This window comes from Sebastes fasciatus, chromosome 17 (genome assembly GCF_043250625.1).
Source record: "Sebastes fasciatus isolate fSebFas1 chromosome 17, fSebFas1.pri, whole genome shotgun sequence".
In the NCBI taxonomy this organism is placed as follows: domain Eukaryota; kingdom Metazoa; phylum Chordata; class Actinopteri; order Perciformes; family Sebastidae; genus Sebastes; species Sebastes fasciatus.
Genome location: NC_133811.1, coordinates 5,185,846 through 5,209,868, shown reverse-complemented (window position 1 = coordinate 5,209,868; position 24,023 = coordinate 5,185,846). Strand labels below are relative to the sequence as shown.

At 43.3% G+C, this 24,023-nt stretch overlaps 1 protein-coding gene across 6 annotated transcripts in view; it reads left to right on the top strand.

The window, feature by feature from the left end:
* ptprua (protein tyrosine phosphatase receptor type Ua) overlaps positions 1 to 24,023 on the top strand; it is a 264,979-nt gene that overhangs the window by 207,179 nt on the left and 33,777 nt on the right. For 2 of the 6 annotated variants that reach the window (XM_074614139.1, XM_074614140.1), the window contains exons 14-20: positions 6,822 to 6,960; positions 9,255 to 9,284; positions 9,738 to 9,898; positions 10,265 to 10,452; positions 16,327 to 16,399; positions 19,373 to 19,449; positions 22,780 to 22,797. In XM_074614139.1, coding sequence (XP_074470240.1) covers positions 6,822 to 6,960; positions 9,255 to 9,284; positions 9,738 to 9,898; positions 10,265 to 10,452; positions 16,327 to 16,399; positions 19,373 to 19,449; positions 22,780 to 22,797 — 686 coding nt within the window. The remainder of the gene's footprint in view (positions 1 to 6,821; positions 6,961 to 9,254; positions 9,285 to 9,737; positions 9,899 to 10,264; positions 10,453 to 16,326; positions 16,400 to 19,372; positions 19,450 to 22,779; positions 22,798 to 24,023) is intronic. The other 4 variants (XM_074614141.1, XM_074614143.1, XM_074614142.1 and 1 more) reach the window with 4 other exon arrangements.

Here is a 24,023-nt window from a genome sequence, read left to right as displayed (position 1 = left end):
TTTTCATTCACATATCTGGAGGTCAAAGGTCAAGGGACCCCTTGGAAAATGGTCATGCCAGTTTTTCCACACCAAAATGTAGCATAACTTTGGAGTGTTATTTAACCTCCTTCTCAATAAGCTAGTGTAACATGGTTATAGAAATCGCAAGATGGGTTAATGCGTTGAAGAAATTAGTGGTGTTAAAACAAATTTGCGTTATCACGTTAACTTTGACAGCCCTACTAATTTAAATTACTGAATCACTTTAATCAGATTGAAGATTTTGTTCGAGGATCTGTAATTGTTTTTTTTTGATGATGTCGGGGATGCTCAGCTTTTCTTAGATACAAGTGGGGGGGGGCTTCAAGGAAAATAGGTTGGGAACTACTTCTCTAGGTGATCATAACCACTGTAGGATATTTGTGCGGTTCCAGTGGTTTCCACTACGTGGTACAGGGTGCATGTCAGAGTCTCCGACAGTTATCCTGGCTCAGGCTGCTGCTTAGGGGATTTGAGACGGACTTAGTGTTGTTCTGGGTGCTGCAGGGAGGAAGCCCCAGTGCCAATCTCCCCTCACCAGAGACACAGGAGGAAAAGGTGAAAGCAAACATGCATCCGTGTTCCCTCTCTGTTCCTCTTGAATCACTGACACTGACATTTTGGCAAACCCCTCTTGGGCTCGAATGGCTTTGAAATCCAGAATGCAGCAACGTATCCTTTTTCTTTTCTCCCTGCGAGAGGAAGCGACCAGGAGTGTTTGCTTGAGAGACAGACACAGATAGAAGGCTCTCAGTTCAAACAATAGGGGAGAGGGAGAGAGACAGAGGGTGAAATGAAGTTGTTCCCCCCCTTCCTCCTTGCTGAATTACATCTGAAGTTTGTAGTGCTCTTGAGAAAGGTGGCAGTTAAATTGGATTCCTCTCCCTGAACTCTTTCTTATCTGAAATGCGATGACATCAAAGAATCCTGTACTATTGTCTGCCGGCGTGTCACCTAAGTGGAGGAGATGGGTTGCAGGTGTATTTATAGGAGCCATTTTTTTTGCTGTAGTTGTGCATATACGGCTGTGGCAAGGCAGGCCCAGAGGACATGCTGATGTTACTCCAGAGGTGCCACAGAAGTCCCGTTAAGACCGTTCCTGGCTGCTTTTCATTTCCTCTCACCAGCTTCCCACACACAGATGCTGCCAGCTGTGTTCACCGGGAGCACCTGGCCCAATCCACCGCAGTGGTGGGCGAGTGCGTTTTTTTTTTTCTCTCCACGCCACCCGGGCACTTTTCTTTGTGTTTCTGTTCTCAGATGAAATATAGCCAACATTAGCATGACACTAAAAAAACAGTGAGAACATGTGCATTACAAATCAAATCGTCTTGAATGATTCGCCACAAGAGGAGGCTTTTATTCATGTCAGCTCAGCCGGTAGAAAGGCATCAAATTCACATTTAGCCTTTTGCAGCATTTGAAAATGTCGCTTAAAATCGGTGTGACAGTTGAATGAAGTGGCCCAGACCTTTATTTGAAACGGGCTTATATTAGATGAGTGGGTTTCAAATAGAAAAATGTGACTCACATTTTGGTAAATTGTTTTCCGATCCGCCCCCATTTTAATTTTTTGTTGATGCTGTTTGTTGTTAATTCAAAGTCAACACATCCTCCATTTTTACCTGTCGTCGTGACGGATTTAGTCGGACTGTACCAGATGTCTTTTTTTTTTGCATTCAAAGCTTCTTTTGAGGTTTATGAATTTAATCTTTGGATAACTGTCATATTTTATAACGTCATCACCCTAAAAAACAAACAATCCTCGAAACAAAATCAAACAACAAAATTAATTTTATCAAATCAACTTTTTTTAAATGAACATGACTCATCAGTGCATTCCTCTCTTTGTGTGCGGCGAGCAGGAGAGAAAACAGTTTTTTGACCCCGGTGGATATGTTGTTTTTGAAAGGCTAAACGCCAACAAGTGTGGATAGAAGCAGAATATTTAGTTAGATTAAAACATGTTGTGAATTTGGGAAATTATTACATCTATCTTTTTTATAAATTATTGACTTTTGGACTTTACAACGCTTTGGAGTTATTGGAAATGTTTGGATCACACGAGCTGGAAACAATCCTACGTAGCCACCACTGGGATCTAATTCTACTAACCGTATAATACTAATCATTATCGAGCCAATTTGTAACCAGTATTGAAACATCTATTACCTTCACTTCACCTGTCTCTCCTCTGCTCCACTCTGTGTGTGTGTGGAGAGGCTAAGCGAAAGCAGAGGATATTAATGATTGCATACATACATAATACAACGGTTCATATGATATATTACGAAAAGTTATACCTCGTTTTTTGTGTGTTTTCCTACGAATGTCCAGCAACACGTGTCATTTTCCACTAATTACATGCATACAGTCTTTTCAAAATAAACTTCCATCTTCACAGGAAACAACTTGGTTAGATTAAGGCAACAAAACTACTTGGTTAGGTTTAAGAAAAGATGGTGATTTGGGTTAAAATTACTCAGAAGTGGCGTTACTTAAGTACGGACATTACGTGACAAATAAATCGCTGACTTCTGGTTTCACATGGGACATGAACAGTGGTCTCCTGGGCGATTGGCCGATGTTTTTTGATCCACCTCGACCTCCTCCTTACACGGCGTTTGTTGTTATTTATACTTCCTGGTTCACAATTAAGTGGAATAAAGGGAAAACACTGATTAGTGTAACCTGATCTCTATCTGCAACTGTGTACAAATATTGGGGTTAAACAGAATAAATAGACGTGCAAAAAAAATATTTAAAAATGTTGATTTAAAATTAAAGTGTCACCATTATGAATGAAGCATCAAACTATTCTGTACAGCCCTACAATTTAGCATAATGTACATTTCCACAGCCCTAACAGCACGGTTATGCCATATTCACCATTCTGCTGCTTTGATTTTATCTTCTTAAAGTGGCAGTAGGCAGTATATTTTTGGCATCATTGTGGAAAAATGCCATAATAACCTTTCAGCATATTGTAATTCAAGTGTTCTGAGAGAAAACTAGACTTCTGCTCCTCCTCATGGCTCTGTTTTCAGGCTTCAGAAAATCTAGCCTTCTACTTTGACCAATCACAGGTCAGTTCATTGAGAGAGCGTTCCTATTGGCTCTGCTCCGGTCATGTGACCGGAACTTGAATTCTCCTTCACCAGATTTCACAATGGCTGCCGCGTCACAAACTTTCTCATTTTACAGCTAAACCGTGCACTACAAGATGATTCTGAAAACATTTGAGGAGAGAAATAGGCATTAACGTAACATAATATTGATTCATATTTGATCAGCGCTGTCTAGTTTGACCGTTTGATCGGAGTTCAAGAGTGATTGACAGCCGGCTCTCAGAGACAGCAGATGGACATCAGACCTCAGATCAGCTTTTACTGCTTGTTTTCCTCCGGTCTGTGAAATCTTTCAGATGCCGCTAGGAGCACCGGACACAGAGGCATATGATTTTTTTCAGGTTACCTGTCTCATGTACTACTGTCACGATATAGCGACCGTTTATAAAAATAACTTTTTTTAATCATATTTGCTCCAGTCTTGCCTACTTCAGCTTTAACAGAAAAACTAATTTTATACACTACTTTTTTTTTCTCTGTTCTCATCTTAGGGCTGCGACTAACGATTATTTTGATTGTCGATTAATCTGTTGCTTATTTTCTCAACTAATCGATTAGTTGTTTGGTCTATAAAATGTCAGAAAATGGTGAAAAATGTTGATCAGTTTCCCAAACCACAACATGACGTACTCAAATGTCTTGTTTTGTCCATAACTCAAATATATTCAGTTTACTGTCATAGAGGAGGAAAAAAACCCAGAAAATATTCACATTTAAGAAGCTGGAATCAGAGAATTTAGACTTTTTTTTTTCTTAAAAATGTAGTCAAACTGATTAATCGATTATCAAAATAGTTGGCAATTAACTAATCAATTATTTGATTAATCGTTGCAGCTTTAGTTGAGCTCCTGTTGATGAAACTTAATACTTCCTGCACAGATCCTGTTAAAGATAAGTCCTGGCTGCTTTGTTATGTCCTGAAGAGGTCAAAACTCCTGCAAACACTTGCAGCGTAAGAACAACTTTATTGTCATATACCAGCGCATTTCGTCTTATGTCCTCCATCAGGGTCATCATAAAACACATTACGCAGCACATTCCTTTGAAATGTGCTGCGTAATGTCATCCATGTGGATTTCCTTGCAGGACAACGGCTGGAATTTTTGGGTTGCGATGAAATTTATCGCGATAGCCAATTTCTAAAAATGTCTCTAAAAGCAGAATGACTCACCCAGCGTGATTTGTGTGATTATGGCAAGTCCGTCAGTCTGCATTGTCTGCCAGGAGCTATAGTCACCACCAATCCACAGCTTATCAAGACAAACTCAGCATTCTGCCTCACTGTAAAAGCTTTCTTCCCTCTTCTCTGCCACAGACAGACACAGTAAAACCTCCCCCGTGAAGCATCATTGCTTTGTTAAAACACAGAGATGTCGTCCAATTCAATTGTGCTGCCAAACTCGCCAAGACATGCCCGAGACCCCTTACACGATTCCATCTTTCTGTGTTTTGTTTTATTCCCCCACCACCTTATTTGTTTTCTCATTAGCGAGGTGGCTCGTTTATGAAGAGCACGCTGCCAGAAGTTTAATAATACTCCTTCATTTCATTCATACTTAATAGCCGTTTTTTCAACTTTGAATACAACACAACGGGGAGCCCAGATGATTCATAGTGAGGGAGATTTCATGCTCTTGGCGAGCTCAGATGGGAACGCAGACAGAAATGCACTGAGACTGTGACATATGGGTAGGAGGGAAAATAGCTGCCTGAATGGGAGCATGCATCAATTCGGTAAGATAACCAACAGAGCGTCGTCTCACCCGAGCCAAATAATGTTTAGCTCCCCCTTTTGTGGACGATTGCTGATATCAGTGCACTGAAATAGTGTTCTTACCCTCTCTGATACTGTCTTGAAATAAGTAATACACCAGCTTGCTGACTATTGTCTCTCCTGTGAAAGCTCCTACTGGATCTGTGGTGACCTCTAACACAGCTCAGTCCCTCCCCGGCTTGTTTTGAATCCGCCTGGTGGATTTACCACCACAGAGTAGAGGATCCTTATCCTGTCAGTGCACCATAATAACCAGCCCCGGATTACTGTAGGTAACTCCCATCAGGTCAAAGACCCAACTTATCGGCTGTGTCCAGAGAGTGTGAATTTATGCCCTCTATATTGCCCTCAAATATTCCCACTATGGAACAAAATAAATGTCCATGGCATGTAAACTACTATGTGCTAACAATCCCACAATGCAATGCGTAGCAGTGTATAGATGAGATGTTGAGTTGAAAATGGTCATTCAAGGCTACACCATATATATGTTTTGTACAATCTGTGGAGGAAGGCAAACGGTCTAGCTTAAAGGGCCTGACCCCCTGGTCACTGCAGCCCCCGAGGTGAGGTTTTGCAGTGATGACTAAGACAAGCAGTGGTAGAAGTAGTAACGTTGAAGAACTTTGGTAACGTTAAGAAGTAAAATTTAACAACTTAATGCTTCATCCACACACTTCTCAAGCGGAGGCAAGCACGTTGCTATCGCCAGATGAGTGACAACTTTGTTCAGCTCATTTTCTGTAACCAGTGTGGCATTAAAGCATGGTGGAACTAGAAGTGCACTCGGAGAGCGCAGACCTCCTCCAAGGCAGGTTTCATGTACGTCGCCGGATCGCCACCAAAATCGAATGGATGTTCATAGTGCCACACCTCACCCCTCCAAAAAATGTCATTCAAGTCCATCTCTGACTTTTGGAGTAATCCTACAAACGGACAAACCGACAAACAAACCAACAAACCAACAAACCAACCAACCAATGCCGGTGAAAACATAACCTCCTTCCTAGGCCTTTGGCTTTGGCGGAGGTTATTAGCAAACTAGTGGACAGCTGGCTAGTTGGCTAGCTCGCTAACTCCACCATGCTTTAATGCTACACTGGTTACAGAAAATGAGCCGAACAGTTCCTCCGCCTCACTCCTCACCGCTCCGAAGAAGGACAAGCTACCAGCGAGCTGCAACCACACTTTACTGACGTGTTGTCACCATAACCACTAACAACAATCGCCATTTTCTTTTGCGCTAGTCAAATGACCACAGAAAACAGTTCAATGTCCTTTCTACTCCTATTCTTTTTCTATAGTTTTTGGTTTAATACAGCATGCCCACACCTGTCTCCATCCCAGTACAATGGAAAGTAGTTCCAATGAAAACTCTCCTCAGTGAGGTTTGTAAATGATCCAGGTTAAACAGGACTCTGTTATTGGAAAGACACTCGACTGGTGAATGTTTTTTAAATCATCATTGTCGTGTCAAAGCTGTTAACACCACCATGCGTTCACCTCCATGTATCTGTGAAATCCCATTAACAGATATCCCAAAATCTGGGCAAACAAAACCAAAACAATATGTGTAGCTAGATAGAAACCTCCACTATGGGTAAATGAGGCCGTTGAGGCTCTGTCTATGGTAAAAGAACAGCACACTCTTTCTTGTTTTGTGCCAGAAATCAGTGAAGAAATCCAGCAGATTTCCCACCAAAGCAGACCTCCAGTATCGAGAGACTGCTAACCTTCTTTTGCAACAGTTTTGTCTGTTTCGTTATGCTAATATGAATGTGACAATGATTTATTGACATCAAACCACAACATGTAGCATCTTGATTTTGCAATTAGACCTGAATAACCATACAAAGATGTAGCTTCCTCTTCCTCACCTCTCTTGTCACACCGTGCAGCTGCCTGTAAGGACTCTAAGCGAGCTCTGGAGGTATCCCAACATGCCGAAGACATGGGTCTGATCCTCGGGGCCTGCGCCGGCGGTCTGGTTGTCCTCATCCTGCTTCTCGGGGCCATCGTCATCATCGTGAAGAAAGGGTGAGTGGCTGTGAAAAGCGTATGGCCGGTTGACGTGAGACGGGGTTTCGACCTTTTTTTCAGAGTCAGACATTCTCAGTCTTATTGTTCGTGTGTAGCCGATCCAGAGGAGTAAATTTATCTCTATCCCACTTGGCAGCTAGGGTCTATTGAAGAAAGCATTTGGCAATGAGAGTGAATTACAACCAGAGTTAGTGGAATGGTAGAGCATTAATCCTAAACTCTCCCACCGCTGCCTCAGCCAAGCTTTTTTTTTTTGTTTCATCTCATCTTTTAATTTCAAGGTCTGCGTGTTGGCTGAGCACATTCAAATGCAGCCTGCTCGCACCGAAAATCGCTGGCTGCTTTCCACCTGCAAATTACCTCTGTCGTCTATCGCACCTGCAGTGTATTCTTCCTTCGCTCGTCGGGCGATGGTGGAACACTCATCTGAGTGTGAAATATTTCATCAAGGCGCATGTTATTCCATTGCCCACTCAATTACATGAGGCGAGCAGCTGTGAGGTGCCAGTGGATGGGCTAGTAATTGGTTAGGAAGGTTGTTTTTGCTTCAGTTTTTTTTTTTTTTTTTTTTTTGGAAAGAGGAACTTCTCCACCCTGAGGAATTATCTCACAGAGAATAGAGGGAGATTGAATGGGATGCCTGGAAGAAGGCAGTGACTGATAAGATTCAGCGGGTCTATCTGGCAGCCACAATAGGAACTAGACAGCCACATGGGGGGAAAACAGGAGCAGACATGTTTATATTTAGCCGCCAGATATTCTCACTCATATGCAGTTAGACTGTATATGTAAAATATGTTTTGGTTCTGTAATTAATAGTAAAAATTAGAGATCCCCCTGCAACATAATTTAGTCGGGTTCTGGTCAAATGCAGGGAATGGAAAATAAAATAAGGGCGTGCTGCACATCAACACTCAGCTCTGGACCATCTTCACACTTTGTAGTGCTTCAATGCTTCATCAGGCTCACGCAAGGTCAGACATTTCGGATAGGTTTTTTAGACACATACATATCCACCCCTCCATTTTCTATTCCAAATAGAGATCCCCTAATCTTTTTCTTGAAATACTGAGAAACACATTTTAGCCATTCTGGAGAGGTTTTGAATAGGTTTAGTACACACAATGGCGCCTAGGTACACTGCTAACTGATTGCCTTGTAAACCCGTAGTGCTTTTTTAACAGTGTGGGAACCAGAAGATGAAAAACTGTAAGACTTTTCTCAGTCCGATTTTACACTGTTGAAAAAAACGCAAGTTTCTCTTTTCTTTTAGGGCTGTCAAAGTTAACGTGATAATAACGCGTTATCGCAAAGTGGTTTTAACGCCACTAACTTCTTTAACACATTAACATAACTTGTGATTTTTAGGTTGTGGCAGGTTTTAAAACTGGAGATGATACTGGCATCATATAAAAACCTAAAGAATCCATTGGCACCATCATGTCATACGAGCTTGTCGCGAAAGAGGCTAAATAAAAACGCTCTCACCTCAAGATATGTGAATGTAAATGGGTTCTATGGGTACCCTCGAGTCTCCCCTTTACAGACATGCCCACTTTATGATAATCACATGCAGTTCTTCGGTAAGTCATAGTCAAGTCAGCACACTGACGCTATTAACTATGGACAATCATGCGATTAATTGCAATTAAATATTATAATCCAACCTACACGACCCGTCTTGAAACACGGACCAAGGAGTCTGACGCACACGCGAGTCAGAAGATGCAAGCAAAACCCTGTGGCGCAATGAAAGTGAGGGCCGGCGCGCGCCGGCTGAGGTGGGATCCCGGCCCAGCGGGGTCGACCGCACCACCAGCCCGTCTCGCCCGCACTGTCGGGGATGTGGAGTGAAAGTAAAGTGGTATCGGTTGTATCTGAGCCGTTTTGGGAGTATGAGTACGAGTACATGAGTACAGTATCGGACCCGATACCCGATAATGGTATCGGGTATCGGTGCATCCCTACATGAGACATTATTAGTCCTTAAAACTGTTACTGCAGGAAAAAAGTTAAGAAATGACAACAGCCTCCTAAATACAGCAGCATAAACACAGATATAAACCTCAGAACAAGTTGTCAGAGCAGAGTCTCGGTGCGCAGCAGGCCCCTTCGTTCGTTCACTCTTTAGGCTTCGATCCTGCTTCATGATTGCTTGGCTAGGAACATCCCAACGCACTGAGCATCTTCATTTGTCTTTCTGATGCCCATCTTGATAAACCATAGTCACCTCTCTTTTTTTTCTCCTCGCTCTCTGTCTCTCTCCTTTCCTCCTCCTTCATGCTAATCAGAAGGGACTTCTATTCTTACCCTTACTACCCGTAAGTGACTCCTTTCTCCATCCCCCACCCTGACACCCTGACACCCTGACGCCATCCTCCCCTTGCTTGCCCTTCGTAGCCCCAGGATTACTAGAGTGGAAATGAGCATCGCTATCTCCACCCCATCCTCCAGTATAGACCCCTCCTTCCTTCCTTCCTTCCTCCTCCTCCACCTCCTCCACCTCCTCCTCCTCCTTTCGCCCCACCACACCACCGCTTCCCCCCGACACTCTTTTGCTATCACCAAATCGCACTTTCCCCCTCGTCCAGTTTCAATCTCGTGGCCCTTATATTTTCCCCCCAGTCCAATTTCTCATCTCCTCACCCACCCTCCTTTCCTTTCTTCCTTATCTCTTTGCCTGTCTTTCTCTCAATCTCTGCTCTCCTCTGTCTGTTATTACTCCCTTTCCCCTCTCTCTCTCTTTCCTCTCGCCTCTCTCTGCATCTCTACAGTAGGAAGAAGGTGGCCATAAACAAGGCAGCCATGTCCTACAGGCAGGAGAAGAGTCGGAAGCTGAGCTCTTTAGACTGCAGCATGACCGAGCAGAGCACTCTCCAGCAGGATGAGAGGATGGCCCACTCCTTCATGGATGCCCACGGCTGCAACGCTCGAAGTAAGACAGCTAGGAACATATGGGTACTCTTGAGAAAGTGTCTAGAGAGATGAAGCTCCCTCCTTTCCTGACCTTCAGCCATGTTTACTTCCGAGCATGTATCCAATCTGTTCTGCCAGACCATAAGGTGCTCTCGACAGAGAAATCTCCTGCAAGTCTCTCGTCTGTTTGAATATTCTGCGGTGCCAGTCAGCCCCTCACAGTCTCTGCAGAGAAACGCTGACTTTTTTTTTTTTTTCCTTGAGCCGCCCCCTAGACTTTTCAGCCGAGTTTACATTAATAAAAAAGGAACAGAGTGTGTGTCGCGGAGTGCATAATGTCAGGCGGTATGCCTTGAACTGTGCGTGTGTGTGTTCGTGTTCCCAGATGAGCAGCGTAGCTCCGTCAACGAGTCCAGCAGCTTACTGGGAGGCTCGCCGCACCGCCACTGTCGGAGGAAGAGCTCGCCGTATCACACGGGTCAGCTCCACCCGGCTGTGAGGGTGGCTGACCTCCTCCAGCACATCAACCAGATGAAGACAGCTGAGGGATACGGCTTCAAACAAGAATATGAGGTAAGAAGGAGAGAGAAAGAGACACTTTAGTAGCACTTTGGGTCTGTTTTCCAGGGTTTGGGCTACATCCTGTAGTTCAAATTAAGGGAAATTGTGCTACAATGTATAATCAGGGGCAGACTGTCCATCGGGAAGCTCAGGAATTTTCCCTGTGCGCCGGTCTGTCTTTTAAATTTTTTTTTATAAAGACCTTTATCAAGTTTGAACTCGTTTAAATGTACAACCCCGCAGACAGCACAGAGCAGAACGCTGCCTGTCAGACTGAACCAGTATTTTTGGGGGTTACGAGCGGCCCCTCTCAATTTGGACTGATCCTCATTTTTTGTTGAAATCTGATTGTCTCAGCTCTGGTAAATATTTGAGTTTATTCAGGGTTAATCCATCCCTGACACAATCAAACACAAGTCACTATTACTAAACAAAACAACCCGCCACTATCCATCTGCAGCTGTTTTTACTATTGGAAATTGTCAAACCCTACACAGACATTTAGCAGGAAAATGAAGTCATCAGCAGCATGGATGTATAAAGAGAACGATCAGCAGTCTGGATAAAACCAACGGAGCAACAGCTGGGAGCGTCATTCACTCGCACTCGCAGAGTTTCCCCTCTTGTAAATAGTTTCCCGACCATCCACAACAATTCTTTCCTCACAAAAAATGCAAACCTACGACCTTGGAAAAAATTGTATTAGTGTTAAAATTACTGCCAAAAAAATGTGCCACTTGCACCCTTGGGGTACTCACATTAAAAGAAATCTACATCGCAAAATCCAGGGCTGAATTTCACTTACAGTCTGCCCCCTGCGTTTAATGCTTCCAACTTCTTGGCAACAGTTTGTGGAAGGCCCTTTCCTGCCTCGTTACAATTACAACATAGAGTTAAGACATAACTTAAAATGCAACACCTCCCTTGATCAGATGTAACATGTAAGTCCTTATTATCTGTTGATGTGGTGGAACGGGTTAGGAAGTTGGAGAGACTAATGATGGAAGAACCAGAGGAAAAATTAGTTTTTATATTTCCACTGGGACACACTTTTCCTGCGACAGAGACAGATGTGTGTCCTTAGACAGATAGCGTAAAGTAAAGTTGATGCTGACATGCACACTCAGTACCGTGTTGTAAAGTTACTTGAATTAGATAATGGCATAACCATGATGTTTTGCTGCATTCACCTAAAATAAAAAACTACATGACTGACCGGCAACAAGGGGTCACACACTACAAGATCTTTCACCGGAAAGAATCCCCGATGAGGCTTTGTCATGAAAAACACAACCGAGATAATACACGGTAAATGACGTGATACCATACGAGACACATTGCTGATGTTGTCGTTGGCACGTTAACACAAAATATTGTTACAGGCGACCCCTCCTCCCCCAGGTTTACCCTCAACTAGGGATGCACCGGTACCACTTTTTTTCAGACCAAGTACAAGTACTTACATTTCGGTACACGCCGATACCGAGTACCGATACGGGTACTTCTCTGTGCCAAAAGACCCTTGTTAACAGCCAGCTGGAGGGTGTGAGCGACACACGGCAGGCTGGGGAGTCACGCATACGAGGCAGTGCACTGGCTCTAGGTCAGCTTGGAAAGGCTCGGGGCGAAGGTGGCTCTCGGCTGCAGCTTTACAGCGCTCCCCGCCCGGACCTCGCCGCACCGTGACTTGTGCTCTCGGTGCGACTGTCGACCTGGGGCACTGTCCTTAGTGCGCCCCGTGTCGTGCCGCAGCCCACGAAAAAGGCATTGTCGGCACCGGCCCGTCTCGCCCGCACCGTCGGAGAGGTGGAGCATGAGGACCCGAAAGATGGTGACGAGAGGTTAACGTCGCGCTGCCGTAAAGTGGTATCGGTGCCGTTGTATTGGAGCCGTTTTGCGAGTACGAGTACATGAGCACGGTATCGGACCCGATACCCGATACTGGTATCGGTATCGGTGCATCCCTACCCTCAAACTTGTGCTCTCATTGGCTGGAGCTCGTGGCAGGAGTCCCTGACAGGTTCAGATGTTTAGCATGCTAGATATCTGGACTGTGTCTGCGGGGCATCGGCTCGCGTCTTTGAGCAGCTCACACATGACGATCGAACACTGATGTGCAAGCGGCGAGCCGGCGCAGATTTGCCTCTGATCTGGGTTTTTTGTCTGGAAGCACCAACAACAGTCGGGCAGCGGAAAATCAGGGCTGAAGTCGTGTAGTGTGATCTAGTTATAAGGGGTTTTAATTTCTTTAACACCTAGACCACCCTTAGTCCAGCTCAGACACAAAAAGGAGTGAATACAACAACATTTAAAAATTCCTGATATTGTTTTCCTTGCCGTTAGAGTGGAGAGCCTGTCTCTGTGTTACTGCAAACAAATACTGTCTACTTTAAAAAAGGCTTAAATGGAGCGTTTAATATTCATGAGCAAACAGTAAAATGTTGTTTCACTTCATCTGCATAACAGAAAGAATGCAGATATACTGAACATCCTGTTGTTGCGTGGGCTAATTATGCTTTTCTAAGTTACTCCTTTCAGCTTTTCTTTTTTCTTTAATATGATGTCCTCCACATCAACCCGTGGTGATGAGTAGTTTTTTTTTTGCACATCTGCCTGGAGGAAGCCAGATGCACTTTTTCGATTCATTAAGATCCCTAAGGGGACAACAAAATCCCCCCCCCCCCCCCCCCCCCCCCCCCACCAAAATCAATATATGGGTCGCTTTTTCACTCCTCAGTCTGGCTCCCCATCGCCTGGAGAAATAAAGGAGATGAAGGGGATCAGCGTGCAGACTGCTGTCAGACTTCATAACCCTTATTTCCCACAGGGTCGTGGCTGCTGCCATTGATCAGACACGTTGCAAGGCGTTGTGGGTGGGTTGTGAATGAGTCAGGTCCTCTGTGTTGTTAAGGGGTCTGTATCTGTTGTGCGTGGAAGCCAACATCTGGAACCAGAGCCAGTGAATAAACACATTGACAGAAAGCATCTCATCCTCCATGACTGATTGCAGCCCTCCTCTGGGTGAAAGTGTCATTTTGTTTCACCTGGAACTGTAGCTCCCCCTCAACACTGCAACACACCGATATGATGTAGAGCCCAGCAGCAATATCGATTTAACATTTGATTTTCAACATTTTGTTAAGGTCATTAAAGCTGCATTAGCCATAACAACTTAATTTATATGTTTTTAGCTTGTCCTGCTGCCCCCAAGTAGCTAAAAAGTACAATTAAGATTAATCATTAAGATCTCATCTCTACTCGTCATATTTTGCCACTTTGGCAGAAGCCCCCCGGCATTTTTGCGTAGTATCTTGACGCAGAAGGTTGGCGCGTGGTTAATTTTGTGAGGCGGTAGCAGTTAACGTTGTAACACGTGTGAAACAGTGGTGGAAAAACAACATGGTTTGTCTTAAAGGGACTGTTTGTAAGAATCAGAAATTGCTTGTTAACATCGACACCTGTGGCCGTTAAGTCAACGAAAGTCAGCGTCCTGTTGATTGAGCTTGCGCTTGTGCTCGCTCTAAATAGACATGAACGAGCATCGCTCAAAACAGTGAGGCTACACACGTCAGCTAAAACCACAATATCACTCTATAGTTCAGCTGCTTGGCAGTAATGTTATAGCTGCCCAGACGAAGATCAATGCTGATCCTGGTGCTTTTCCTGCCTCAGCCTCCCGACCGCGGCCGGAGGGAACAGGGGAGACACCGAAGTTTTGGTCAGAGATGATAACGTTTCTCTCTGCGGAGCCCCGTCACTTCACAAGACACGGGAAACCTCTGTTGGTCTGGAGGAGCTGCAACATTTATTTCTGCACAAACATTCACTAGATATTCTCACAGCTAAACTAACTCTTCTGCAGTGTGGAGTGTTGCGCGCATGCACGTGAGAGTAGAGCAAGAGAGCGAGAACGAGCACGGTGTGTGAGTGAAGGCAATCAGGCAGAGGAGCAGAGGACAGCGGAGACTCCGGTCCTGAAGACCAAAGCTACGGTCTCCCCCGCGTCCACCGACCACGTCCAACACTGTTTAACAGACGGGCTTCACTAGATACAACTTTGCGGTTTTGGTGCTTCATTGTAGTTTGTGTTGGAGTCAGAGTCTGAACAGCATAGCCACACGTGAGCGCGCATGGGACACCGACCCGCAATGATTTATACGTGTAAGAAGTTACAAACAGTCCCTTTAAAATAAGTACGCTTGCAACGTAACGCAAGCTACGGACGTAACGTTGTGACTCGGTGGCATAGCGTCACTCGACATAACATACAATAACATCCACTACAGTCTGTGGTCAAAAGCAGATTAGTGGTCATATGTGAGAATTTAAACATGATGGACAAGTAAACAAACCAATAAAAGGCCCCTGTTTATCGCATCATGTGTGTTATCTCAGTCAGTTTTGTACTATAACTAATGGGGTCCGACATGAACATGCAATTCTCTACCAAAGTTGGGACAGTTTTTGATTATTTCACATTGAAGGTTTCTGTATTTTCTCACTGGTTTTAAGTGGGCGGGGCTTGGTTCGGAAAAAGGCGATTTTGCAGACTTCCGTGCACCAATAAGGATTTGGCAATATTTCATCATTTCAGTAAAAAAGAGATGACGTTTGTGGTGTTTTTTGAGAATGTTGCCAACCCAAACGGTCTTGCTTTTGACTGTTAATACCTTTTTATGTAAGGGATAATTTACAGCAAGCTGGTATTTGTCGTAAAATAAACCCTGACAGGGAGATTCTTGCATTTTGTCGGTCAACATCTTGGGTATTTGGCACAATATACCCGCTCATTAAACGGCTACTTACTTAAGAAATCATTAATTTGACACAAAAATGGTCCTCCATTGTCCAACATCATAACACAGCAATGGTCTGTTATACATAGCAGACGCCGTAATTGACCAATCAGAATCGAGTATTCAACAAAAGCCGTGTAATAATCATGAATAATTAATGTTACAGAGTAATACTTTTGGAATTTGTATTCAAATGTTTAGGATATAAGAGTTGAACATGTTGAATTTAACTGATAATGGAGAAGATATGAATAAAGTGAAGCAGAATGTTGTTTAGCCTCCAAAGACGCAGGGTGCTGGACAGAGGCAGGTTTCTTAAGCAGGATTAGATCAGACATTACCTGTACAGGATCCAGTGACAGATGCAATCCCCTCATCAGCTTGCTTTGTGCGTCTCTGCCGGGGTCTCAGGTGGTCCCAATATGGTCGTCCCTCACCCGGGGGGGGGGATTGCTCGGCTGCAGATGAGAGAGACGGCGTGTCTCAGTACGAGAGCCTTGATATGCCTACCGATGCAGCAGGGAGATCAGGCGGTGACTTAAAAAATGCAGCAGAATATGACACAACTCAAGCCAGGCCAATTCTCGCTTGTATTTCCTTTTTTTTTTTCTGGTATTGATTTAGCTTCAATGACTCATCTCGTCGCACCGGCAGATTTAGTAGACGTGTGTGTGTCATAAACAGCTGTCACACATTTAGCTGTTTAACACGAAGGTATTACAGAGCAACGGCTTGGTCTTCAAGCAGCGAGCCTCACACTGTGTGTAGAATGAGAATGACTGCAGCGGGGCCGCCTCCTTCCTTCTCAAGGCCGCAGCCATCTCTCAGTTGCTGCGTGTCATCTCTCAGCCTCCGTCTCTCCCTCTGCTATGTTGTGGCAGATGTCTGTTGATGACTTGGCAAGATGGCTATAATAGTGAAGTTACTCAGACAACCTAAGGGGTAACACTTTGGAGTGCATTAGCAAAGTCGTTTCTATTGTGAGCTTCAAGATGCATCAAAGACGCAGCGCCCCCTGTTTTTGTAATGTGTTTTTTTTAATTTATTTTTTTATCAAACTTAACGTGTGGTCTCTAACTTTACTTTGCAGAGTTTTTTTGATGGCTGGGACGTGACGAAAAAGAAGGACAAGACCAAAGGACGGCAGGATAGCCTGCTCAACCGTAAGTACTGCGGGGGTTACAAGAAAGAAACACTGACGCCGGTGTAACTTGGCTCCGTTTCAGTCTCAATTTTACTGTAGGTTACACCGCATATTAACATTTATAGCTCTTCATACATCCACTGTAAAGTACATTACCGTTTTAACGACACAACTACAGTGTCTTACGAGCCACCCAGTAATTATTTTTACTCCCGGTTGAATGGTTGATAATTCTAGAAGAAAACAACCCTTGTTAGAATGTAATTACGGTTTGATTAATTAGAGTTGATTGTTCAACTGTGGGTGTTTTTGAAATGTTAATCACAGTAGCAGGTACACTCAATAGCTCAGCTTCAATGCAGCATAGTGTTCTTTTACAGTCATTGTGGAAATACCCTGGAAATAACATTAACAGTCATGAGACGCTATTCAAAGTTCTTTAGCAGCTTTTAAAAGGCTAGGTGGGTTTCATTACGGATATAGCAGACTGAGGGGCGAGTTCACAGAGAATGGATCGGTTTCAAGTCTTCAATACAGCATGATGTTCATTTAGTAAATTATGGTCCCATTTAGAGTCAAATAGACCATAAAGCAGGGGCTGCGTTAGGGCGTGGCTACCTTCTGATTGATAGGTCGCTACCACGGCGCTCCCCGCTCTGGTTGTCCGTGTTTTCCTCTTTAACTTAAACCTTTCTCACTGTGTTTTCAGGTGACCTAAAATGTCTTATTCAGCGTTCGGTTGTACTTAGCTCCACCCCCTCTCATGTACCTTCTGGTTTAAAAAAAAAGAAGAAAAACAGGATGGTGACGGCCAAAATGCCGAACTCAAGGCTTCAAAACCGTAGTCCACCAACCAATGGGTGACGTCACGGTGACTGCGTCCACTTCTTATATACAGTCTATGATTGCACATCACTTGCAACCGCTGTCTGCCCCGTCTCGAGGTCCAATTCACAAAAGACAAGCACAAACACGGCCATCATTTTTTTTGCAGCTGACTGAAATTTGCCCTTTTTTGCGTCCGATTGTTAATATCCATGTGGCAAAAGTATAAATGCGCTTGAGGCCAATGCGTCGTTTGCGAGGGGTGAGAGTCAACCTGAGCCTGAGGTCTTGTCAGAGAGCCACTTCCATCCAAACCTCCCGAAGGCAATTAAGAGAGAGGAAAGAGGAAACATGTAAGCCCAGGATTTGGGAAAGGAGGGAGAGGGAAGAAATTATTTGTTTATTTGTTTATATAGTCTAATATCCTTATTTTTCATTCATTATTTTCTCGTTTTTCTTCCCTCGTGTGTTCTCAAAAATGACATGTAGGGGAGCTATATTCATTTATTTTTCATGACACAACTGCCATTGCATTCTGTCACTGCATCCCAAAATAAATGAGTTTGAGCGGTCACCCACTTATAAATGCGATTCAGTTCACGCCAACTCTCTGAAGATGCTAATAATTTCACTGTAACTGTGACTATTAGTGCCCTATCTTTGTGAATTGGACTGTTTTTGCATTGAGGCTCATTTGCATAGAAAGGGACCAATTTTGCACCAAAAGCCTGCATATTATTTCATTTATATATGTACAAATAGCACAGGAGCACTGAGATGCTATTTGCTTGGCAGCACAGTGAGGGGTGCATTTCACCTTTTGTGGGTGCTTTGATTATTACATGGTTTCCTTTTTGTCGTATTTGTGCAGGTTAAGCATCCACAAAAGCCGTGCAATCCTTTTGTGAATTTGCCCCTGAGAGTTCGTCTAAATTAAGCCGGTTACATTTGTAAATCCATCATTTCATCCCTCCGTCCAGACTAAAATTGTGTGCCAGTAAAGTTGAAAAGAAGTTTCTCTATCGTCTCTAACTTTTTCTATAATCGTTCATTTTAAATGCCAATAAATGTGAATATATATATACACTAAGCAGCTGCTGACAAATCGCTATTATATAATAATGTTTTGATCACTGCGGTGCAGCAGCTTGGGAACGACTGTAACATGTGGTGTTTATGTATATTTCACACACGTTCAATTGTCTGAAAACAGAAATAGAAAAATATGTAAATGAAAACCACTATACGGTGAATTCGACAGCATTAAAACACAGTATACATGACCGCAGAGAGTTGTTGTTGTTAAATTCAGACGGCTTAATGTTGTTTCCGTGTTCTTTCAGAGTCATTGTGGAAAAGCCTCAGAAAGAATGTTGAGGCACAAAAGCTCTGCATTAAAACTAGGGCACAACATCAGATTTTCACTACACGATTATCATGGCCGAAAGAATTCACAATAACAATATCGCGGATAGCAAATTTAAATTTGTATTGATAGAAATGATGGTCAAAAATGTTGTAATAAACTAGAGATGCACCGATCCAACTTTTTACAGTCCCAATAGCGATACCTGGACTTTGGACATCGGCTGATACCGCGTACCGATCCGATACCAGTGTTCAATTAATAAGCTGTATGCCTCATGCTTTCCTATGTTTGTAAAACAAAATGTAACAAATAAATACATAGCCTAGAAATAAATGTACTAAATTTCATTAAAATAATAAATTGTACTCCAGCAACTTGGTAAAAAATCTTCAAAATTAACTGCAATTGCAATTCAATTATAAACCTTTTTAATGCAGCAACAAATTGGCCAAAACCTCCACAGGAATTAAAAATTCCAGTACGTAATATATTTAGTATACACACATAGAATTGAACTGAATAGATCAGCCCCAATGTCACCGATACCCGATCCAGCTATTTGAGTTGTACCGATATCCGATATCGGTAAATTTATCAGCGGGGCATCTAATGGCCAAATTGTTATGACACATACTATATAACCACAGCGTCCCTGGTTCCGGTCGTAGACCTTTTATTGCATGTCACATCCCTCTCTCTCCACATCCTCACCTTCATTTCACTTAAATCTGTTGAGCCGGACGACCTGAGATCTACTTTTGAATTAATAAAATCAAAATCCTCTCTTGTGCATTTCAGATGATCGCCATCGAGTCAAGCTGCACTCTCTGCTCGCAGACCCCAGCTCCGATTATGTCAATGCCAACTACATAGACGTAAGTCACCTTCAGTCCTATTGTTCCTCCTCCTTCGCCTCCTACTCCCTCATCTCTGTCTTTGCTGATCCCACAGCTCCGCCTTGAGAGCTCACACTAGTCCATCTTCTATTGTTGCGGTCGACCCGGTGCTTGACCAGAAGACATCTCCGTACACGGTCTGTTACTCAGACCTGAACTGCCATTTAGTAACTACACCCACAACATATAGCAATACGTGTGCTAGTACATGCAGGCTTTGAAGTGAGATTTTATCGCAGAGATCCTACAAGAGCCCATAAGCTCAGAGCAGCGGGTCTCATGACTCACCCAAATGCTTTTGTAAGGCGACATTGCACCGCAATTGGAGTCAGTATAACACGACTGATCCTTTCATCTACCTTCAGATATTTTGATCTCACCTACAGTTCGGCTCGAGTGAGTATCTCAGGGAGCCTTCCACAGTCCCAGCAGCAGTACGCGCTCCTGCCAGATCCTATCTCGGCAGCTTTGCGTTAGATGGACCAAAACTATCTGAAGGACGGTCACTTTTTTCCTGGCCAGGGTCTGCAGCTCACTCATAATGGAGGGGGTCACTTGAGAGTGACTGTGAAAAGCTCTTTTTTTTTTTTTTAACTGCCTACTGCAGCACTCATTGCAAGGTTTAACTTCAGTTGTTATGGTCTCCGCATGTGGTATTGCGTCCTTTGTTTCTACTATTGTTTGCTGAACAAAAAGAAATGTAAAGTGGACAGAAGGGGCCCCCGATCAGTAGTGGATGGCCTGACTCAGCGTATGTGGGTGGCATTGGTTAAAGCGGAACGTCAAAGCTCACTGTGGTGCGCGTGGCCACTTTATCCCCTTTAGTGCTCCGTGAGGGCTCTATTAGGACGAACGCTCCAAGGACCTTTGTGTCGTTAACTGTGCCGTCTACAGCACCGCCTGCATGTCATGCCAAGACCCCTGGCTCACAACACTGCAGCGAAATGATTCCAAATGATTCATGGAGGACGCCAAGGTTGGAGTAAATGGAACATTGCTTTTTTTTAAAGGTTAAACTGAAAAGTTCCAGCGCTCCTTCCTCTCATCCACATACAGGTTTACATAATTTGTTTTTGTCTTTGGCGCAGGAAGTAAGACATTACGTCTATTGCTGACATGTGTTAACACAAAAGTGACACAGTCATCACCACGCTCGGTTCTTCAGAGATTATACGTTCACTGTCATTAACACCCACTATCAGGGTAGTCTTTTATTGCTTTGGTGCCTGTTGTAGCTGTAATTAGTTTGTAATAAGATAAATTGGGAAGTAATGGCTGAGCGGACAAATCCAAAAGCTTAATTTATTTGAATGGCAGACAAATTCCTCTTTGGCTTAATACTCATTATCTTTGTCTGTCTTTGTGTGTCATCTGAGGAGGGGCAGGATAACCCAGTTTATTTGCCCATGTCACCCTTGAAGAATTCCAATTTCATACAACTTAGTTACTGCAACTTTCAACTACTTAAATTGGCATCTTTCCCAATCGGCAATAACAACGTTGTACTTACCAAGTTCATTTCTGAGATCTCTGAACGCTGCAACATCAAAAAAGCTAAAAGGTCAGATGTGCCAAGTTAGCCAAACTTTGAGAAAATAAAGGTGAACAGTAAATGTTATAACAATACTGTAAACATTGTTGACCGATACTTCCTGCATCAACTTTGATAATATTCTGGGTGTGCTCACTTTTGGTTTCACCTCCAAATAAAGTGGTTTAGATAATCTGAATAAACTGTTGGACTGATACGTCTGACTTTTTTATCAATGTAGACGTGTTCCCAGATCTCATGATGCTGGGTTAGGTTACATGTTCATGAGTACAGGTATGTTATCATAAGTGATAGAAATGAAAACCAAGTTGGTTAACTGTCTGACTTCCCGGATGTAGACTGAGGGTTGAAGTCTGCCATTGGCCGCGTATTTCACGCGGTATTCTCCTCCCCTTTTGCTATCTGCAGTATGTATTTTGCAAGGGCACCATCGCTGCCAGTGTTGTATTTATTTTAATGGGTGCAGCCAGACCTATCTTTAGCACTGACACAGTGTTGTGGAAATAGGTTTGGCGTTATGGTTAACAAAAGATCGTGGTTATTAATAAAAGGTAAAACATGAATTGCATATCTGTGATTGAAATTGAACTCTCCACACATGAAAGTTTAATGTGCTACCCACCCATCCACCACCCCCCGTTCATTCCTATGAAAGTGCCGCATGATGCCAAAATGGCTCAACTGCCTGAGTGATGAATTTACCAGGATCATCCGGGTTCCTCCGCTCTGTGCCGGCTGCACATGTGTGTGTGTGTGACCAGCAAAAATCGGATATACGAGACTGCTGAAAATCGTCCGGCTAAGATTGGCTACTGATTGACGGTGCGTCTCTAGCTGTTAGTTTAGGAAGCGCTTGATTTATGGAGCAGTAGAGCAGTAGCAGAGTTTTCTGAGTGGAGCACGTATTACAAACGTCAATATCGCAGTCGATCATGTTCATTTAATTGTGGCAAAGCCAAAATCGTGATCGCGATTAATATTGAATTACTTGTGCAGCCCTACTTCATTTACAGACAGTCATGTTGGGTCCAATGACATCACGTGACGGACCTGGATGTTGTAAGTCCATGCTTTGGCCACTACGAAAATTTGCTTCCAAAGCCCCGCGCCCTTCCTGGGGGGTTTGGTCCACACCCTCTCATAAAGTGCACACTACTTCCTGCATTGGCACCGAACGTTGGCATGTGAATCGCGAGATGCTGAATCATCCAATATGGATGTAATTCCTAGGAATACCGTGCTGGTCAACATCTGCAGACCATACTTGCAACTTTTGAAGAAAACCTTCACCTTTAGTAATTAAGAGAATGTATTAAATGGCATCATGTATTTCCTGAGGCGTCACCCCTACCATGACCTCTGTCGTTACAGAACTCGCTAAAGTGTCATCTGTGTTATTAACACCAAGGACAACTCTGTGTCATCACTGGCTTCAGATCAAAAACTCTTTTCTCTCTCGGCCTCATTACTTAAAATTATCTAAATAAAGACGTCGCACGGTAAAGGTGACTAGGTTCATGATACGAAAGAGACTGGTTTCTATAAAACAAGAGTGGCCTTTGAATCTTTTGAACATTATTCTGTCCACAGGTCGTCAAGGCAAGATGCTCTCTAACCATCTCATTACCCTCTTTTTCCTGGTCTTTAATCACAATAACTAGCTCTTGTTTCCTCCCCTACTTTCTTTCTTTCTTTCTTTCTTTCTTTCTCTCTGTCTGTTTTCTGCCCCCCGTTTTCAACCTTTTGGCATCTCATAGATTCGGATAAACAGGGAAGTAAGTATCTTGCTTCTCTTCTCTTTCCATCTCCTCTCCCTTTTCATGCTGCCCCCTCTTGCTGTCCCTGCCAGCCAGCCCTCCATGGCGTCCCTCCAACAGCAGATCTTCCTTCCCTTCTCCGCCCTGAGCTGCTGAGCCTGTCTGCCATCACTTTTCCCCTGAGTGAAATTCTTTCCAAACTGAGTGCAGCAGTGTCCTCCTTCATCCATAGTCAGATGCACCTGGGGTTCTTTGCTTAACATCAGGCTGTCTTATGAAAGACCTGATAGTATGCCACAGAGGAGAGTAAATAGGTCAGATCAAGCAACTCGGATCACAGCAAGCACTGGAAACATATATTCAATGACAGTGAACTGGGGAAAGTAACGATAGCGCAGTGCATACCGGTGCAGGACTTATTTTAGAGACACCTACAAAGTTTTTCTCTGAGCCCATATTCATGAAGCATCTCAGAAGAGTGTCTAGTCAAACCATAAAGTGACACAGCAAAATGTATCGACTTGTGCTTGTGAAATTGGTGTTGCTAGATGTTTGGTGACTTATGCAGGCTAGCCTACTTGGCGAGGTATTGTCTCGGTAACGAATAACATGCTTGCTAGTTGTAAAATCCTAGCACTAGTCAGCCACAAAAGCCACAAAAGCTAACTTAACTGCCTGTTTGAAGGTTAGACAGCTTGTTAACTGTCAGATAGCAAGTTAAATAGCTTGTTACCTTCCAGTTAGCAAGTTATAAAGATTGTTAACCGACAGTTAGCAAGTTATAAAGATTGTTAACCGACAGTTAGCAAGTTATAAAGATTGTTAACTGCCAGTTGGCACGTTATAAAGATTTTTAATTTCCAGTTAGCAAGTTAAATAGCTTGTTAACTGTCAGATAGCAAGTTAAATAGCTTGTTAACTACCAGTTAGCAAGTGATAAAGATTATTAACTGCCAGTTAGCAAGTTAGAAAAAATATGAACTGCTAATTAGCAAGTCAGATAGCTTGTTAACTGCAAGTCAGAGTGAAAATAATGGAATAAATTTACATATGTTTTAACAGGTGAACATATTAAAACTAAAAGTGTTGATTTAAATCACCAAAATGCTTCATCAAATATATCAAAACATTATGTAGCAGATTTTGCGTGGGATGCTAATTGCTCCACCCACTCAAATAAACCACTGGAAATTAATTCTTGCTATTTTTTGGCAACAAGGAAAGGATGCTACCATAGATATAAT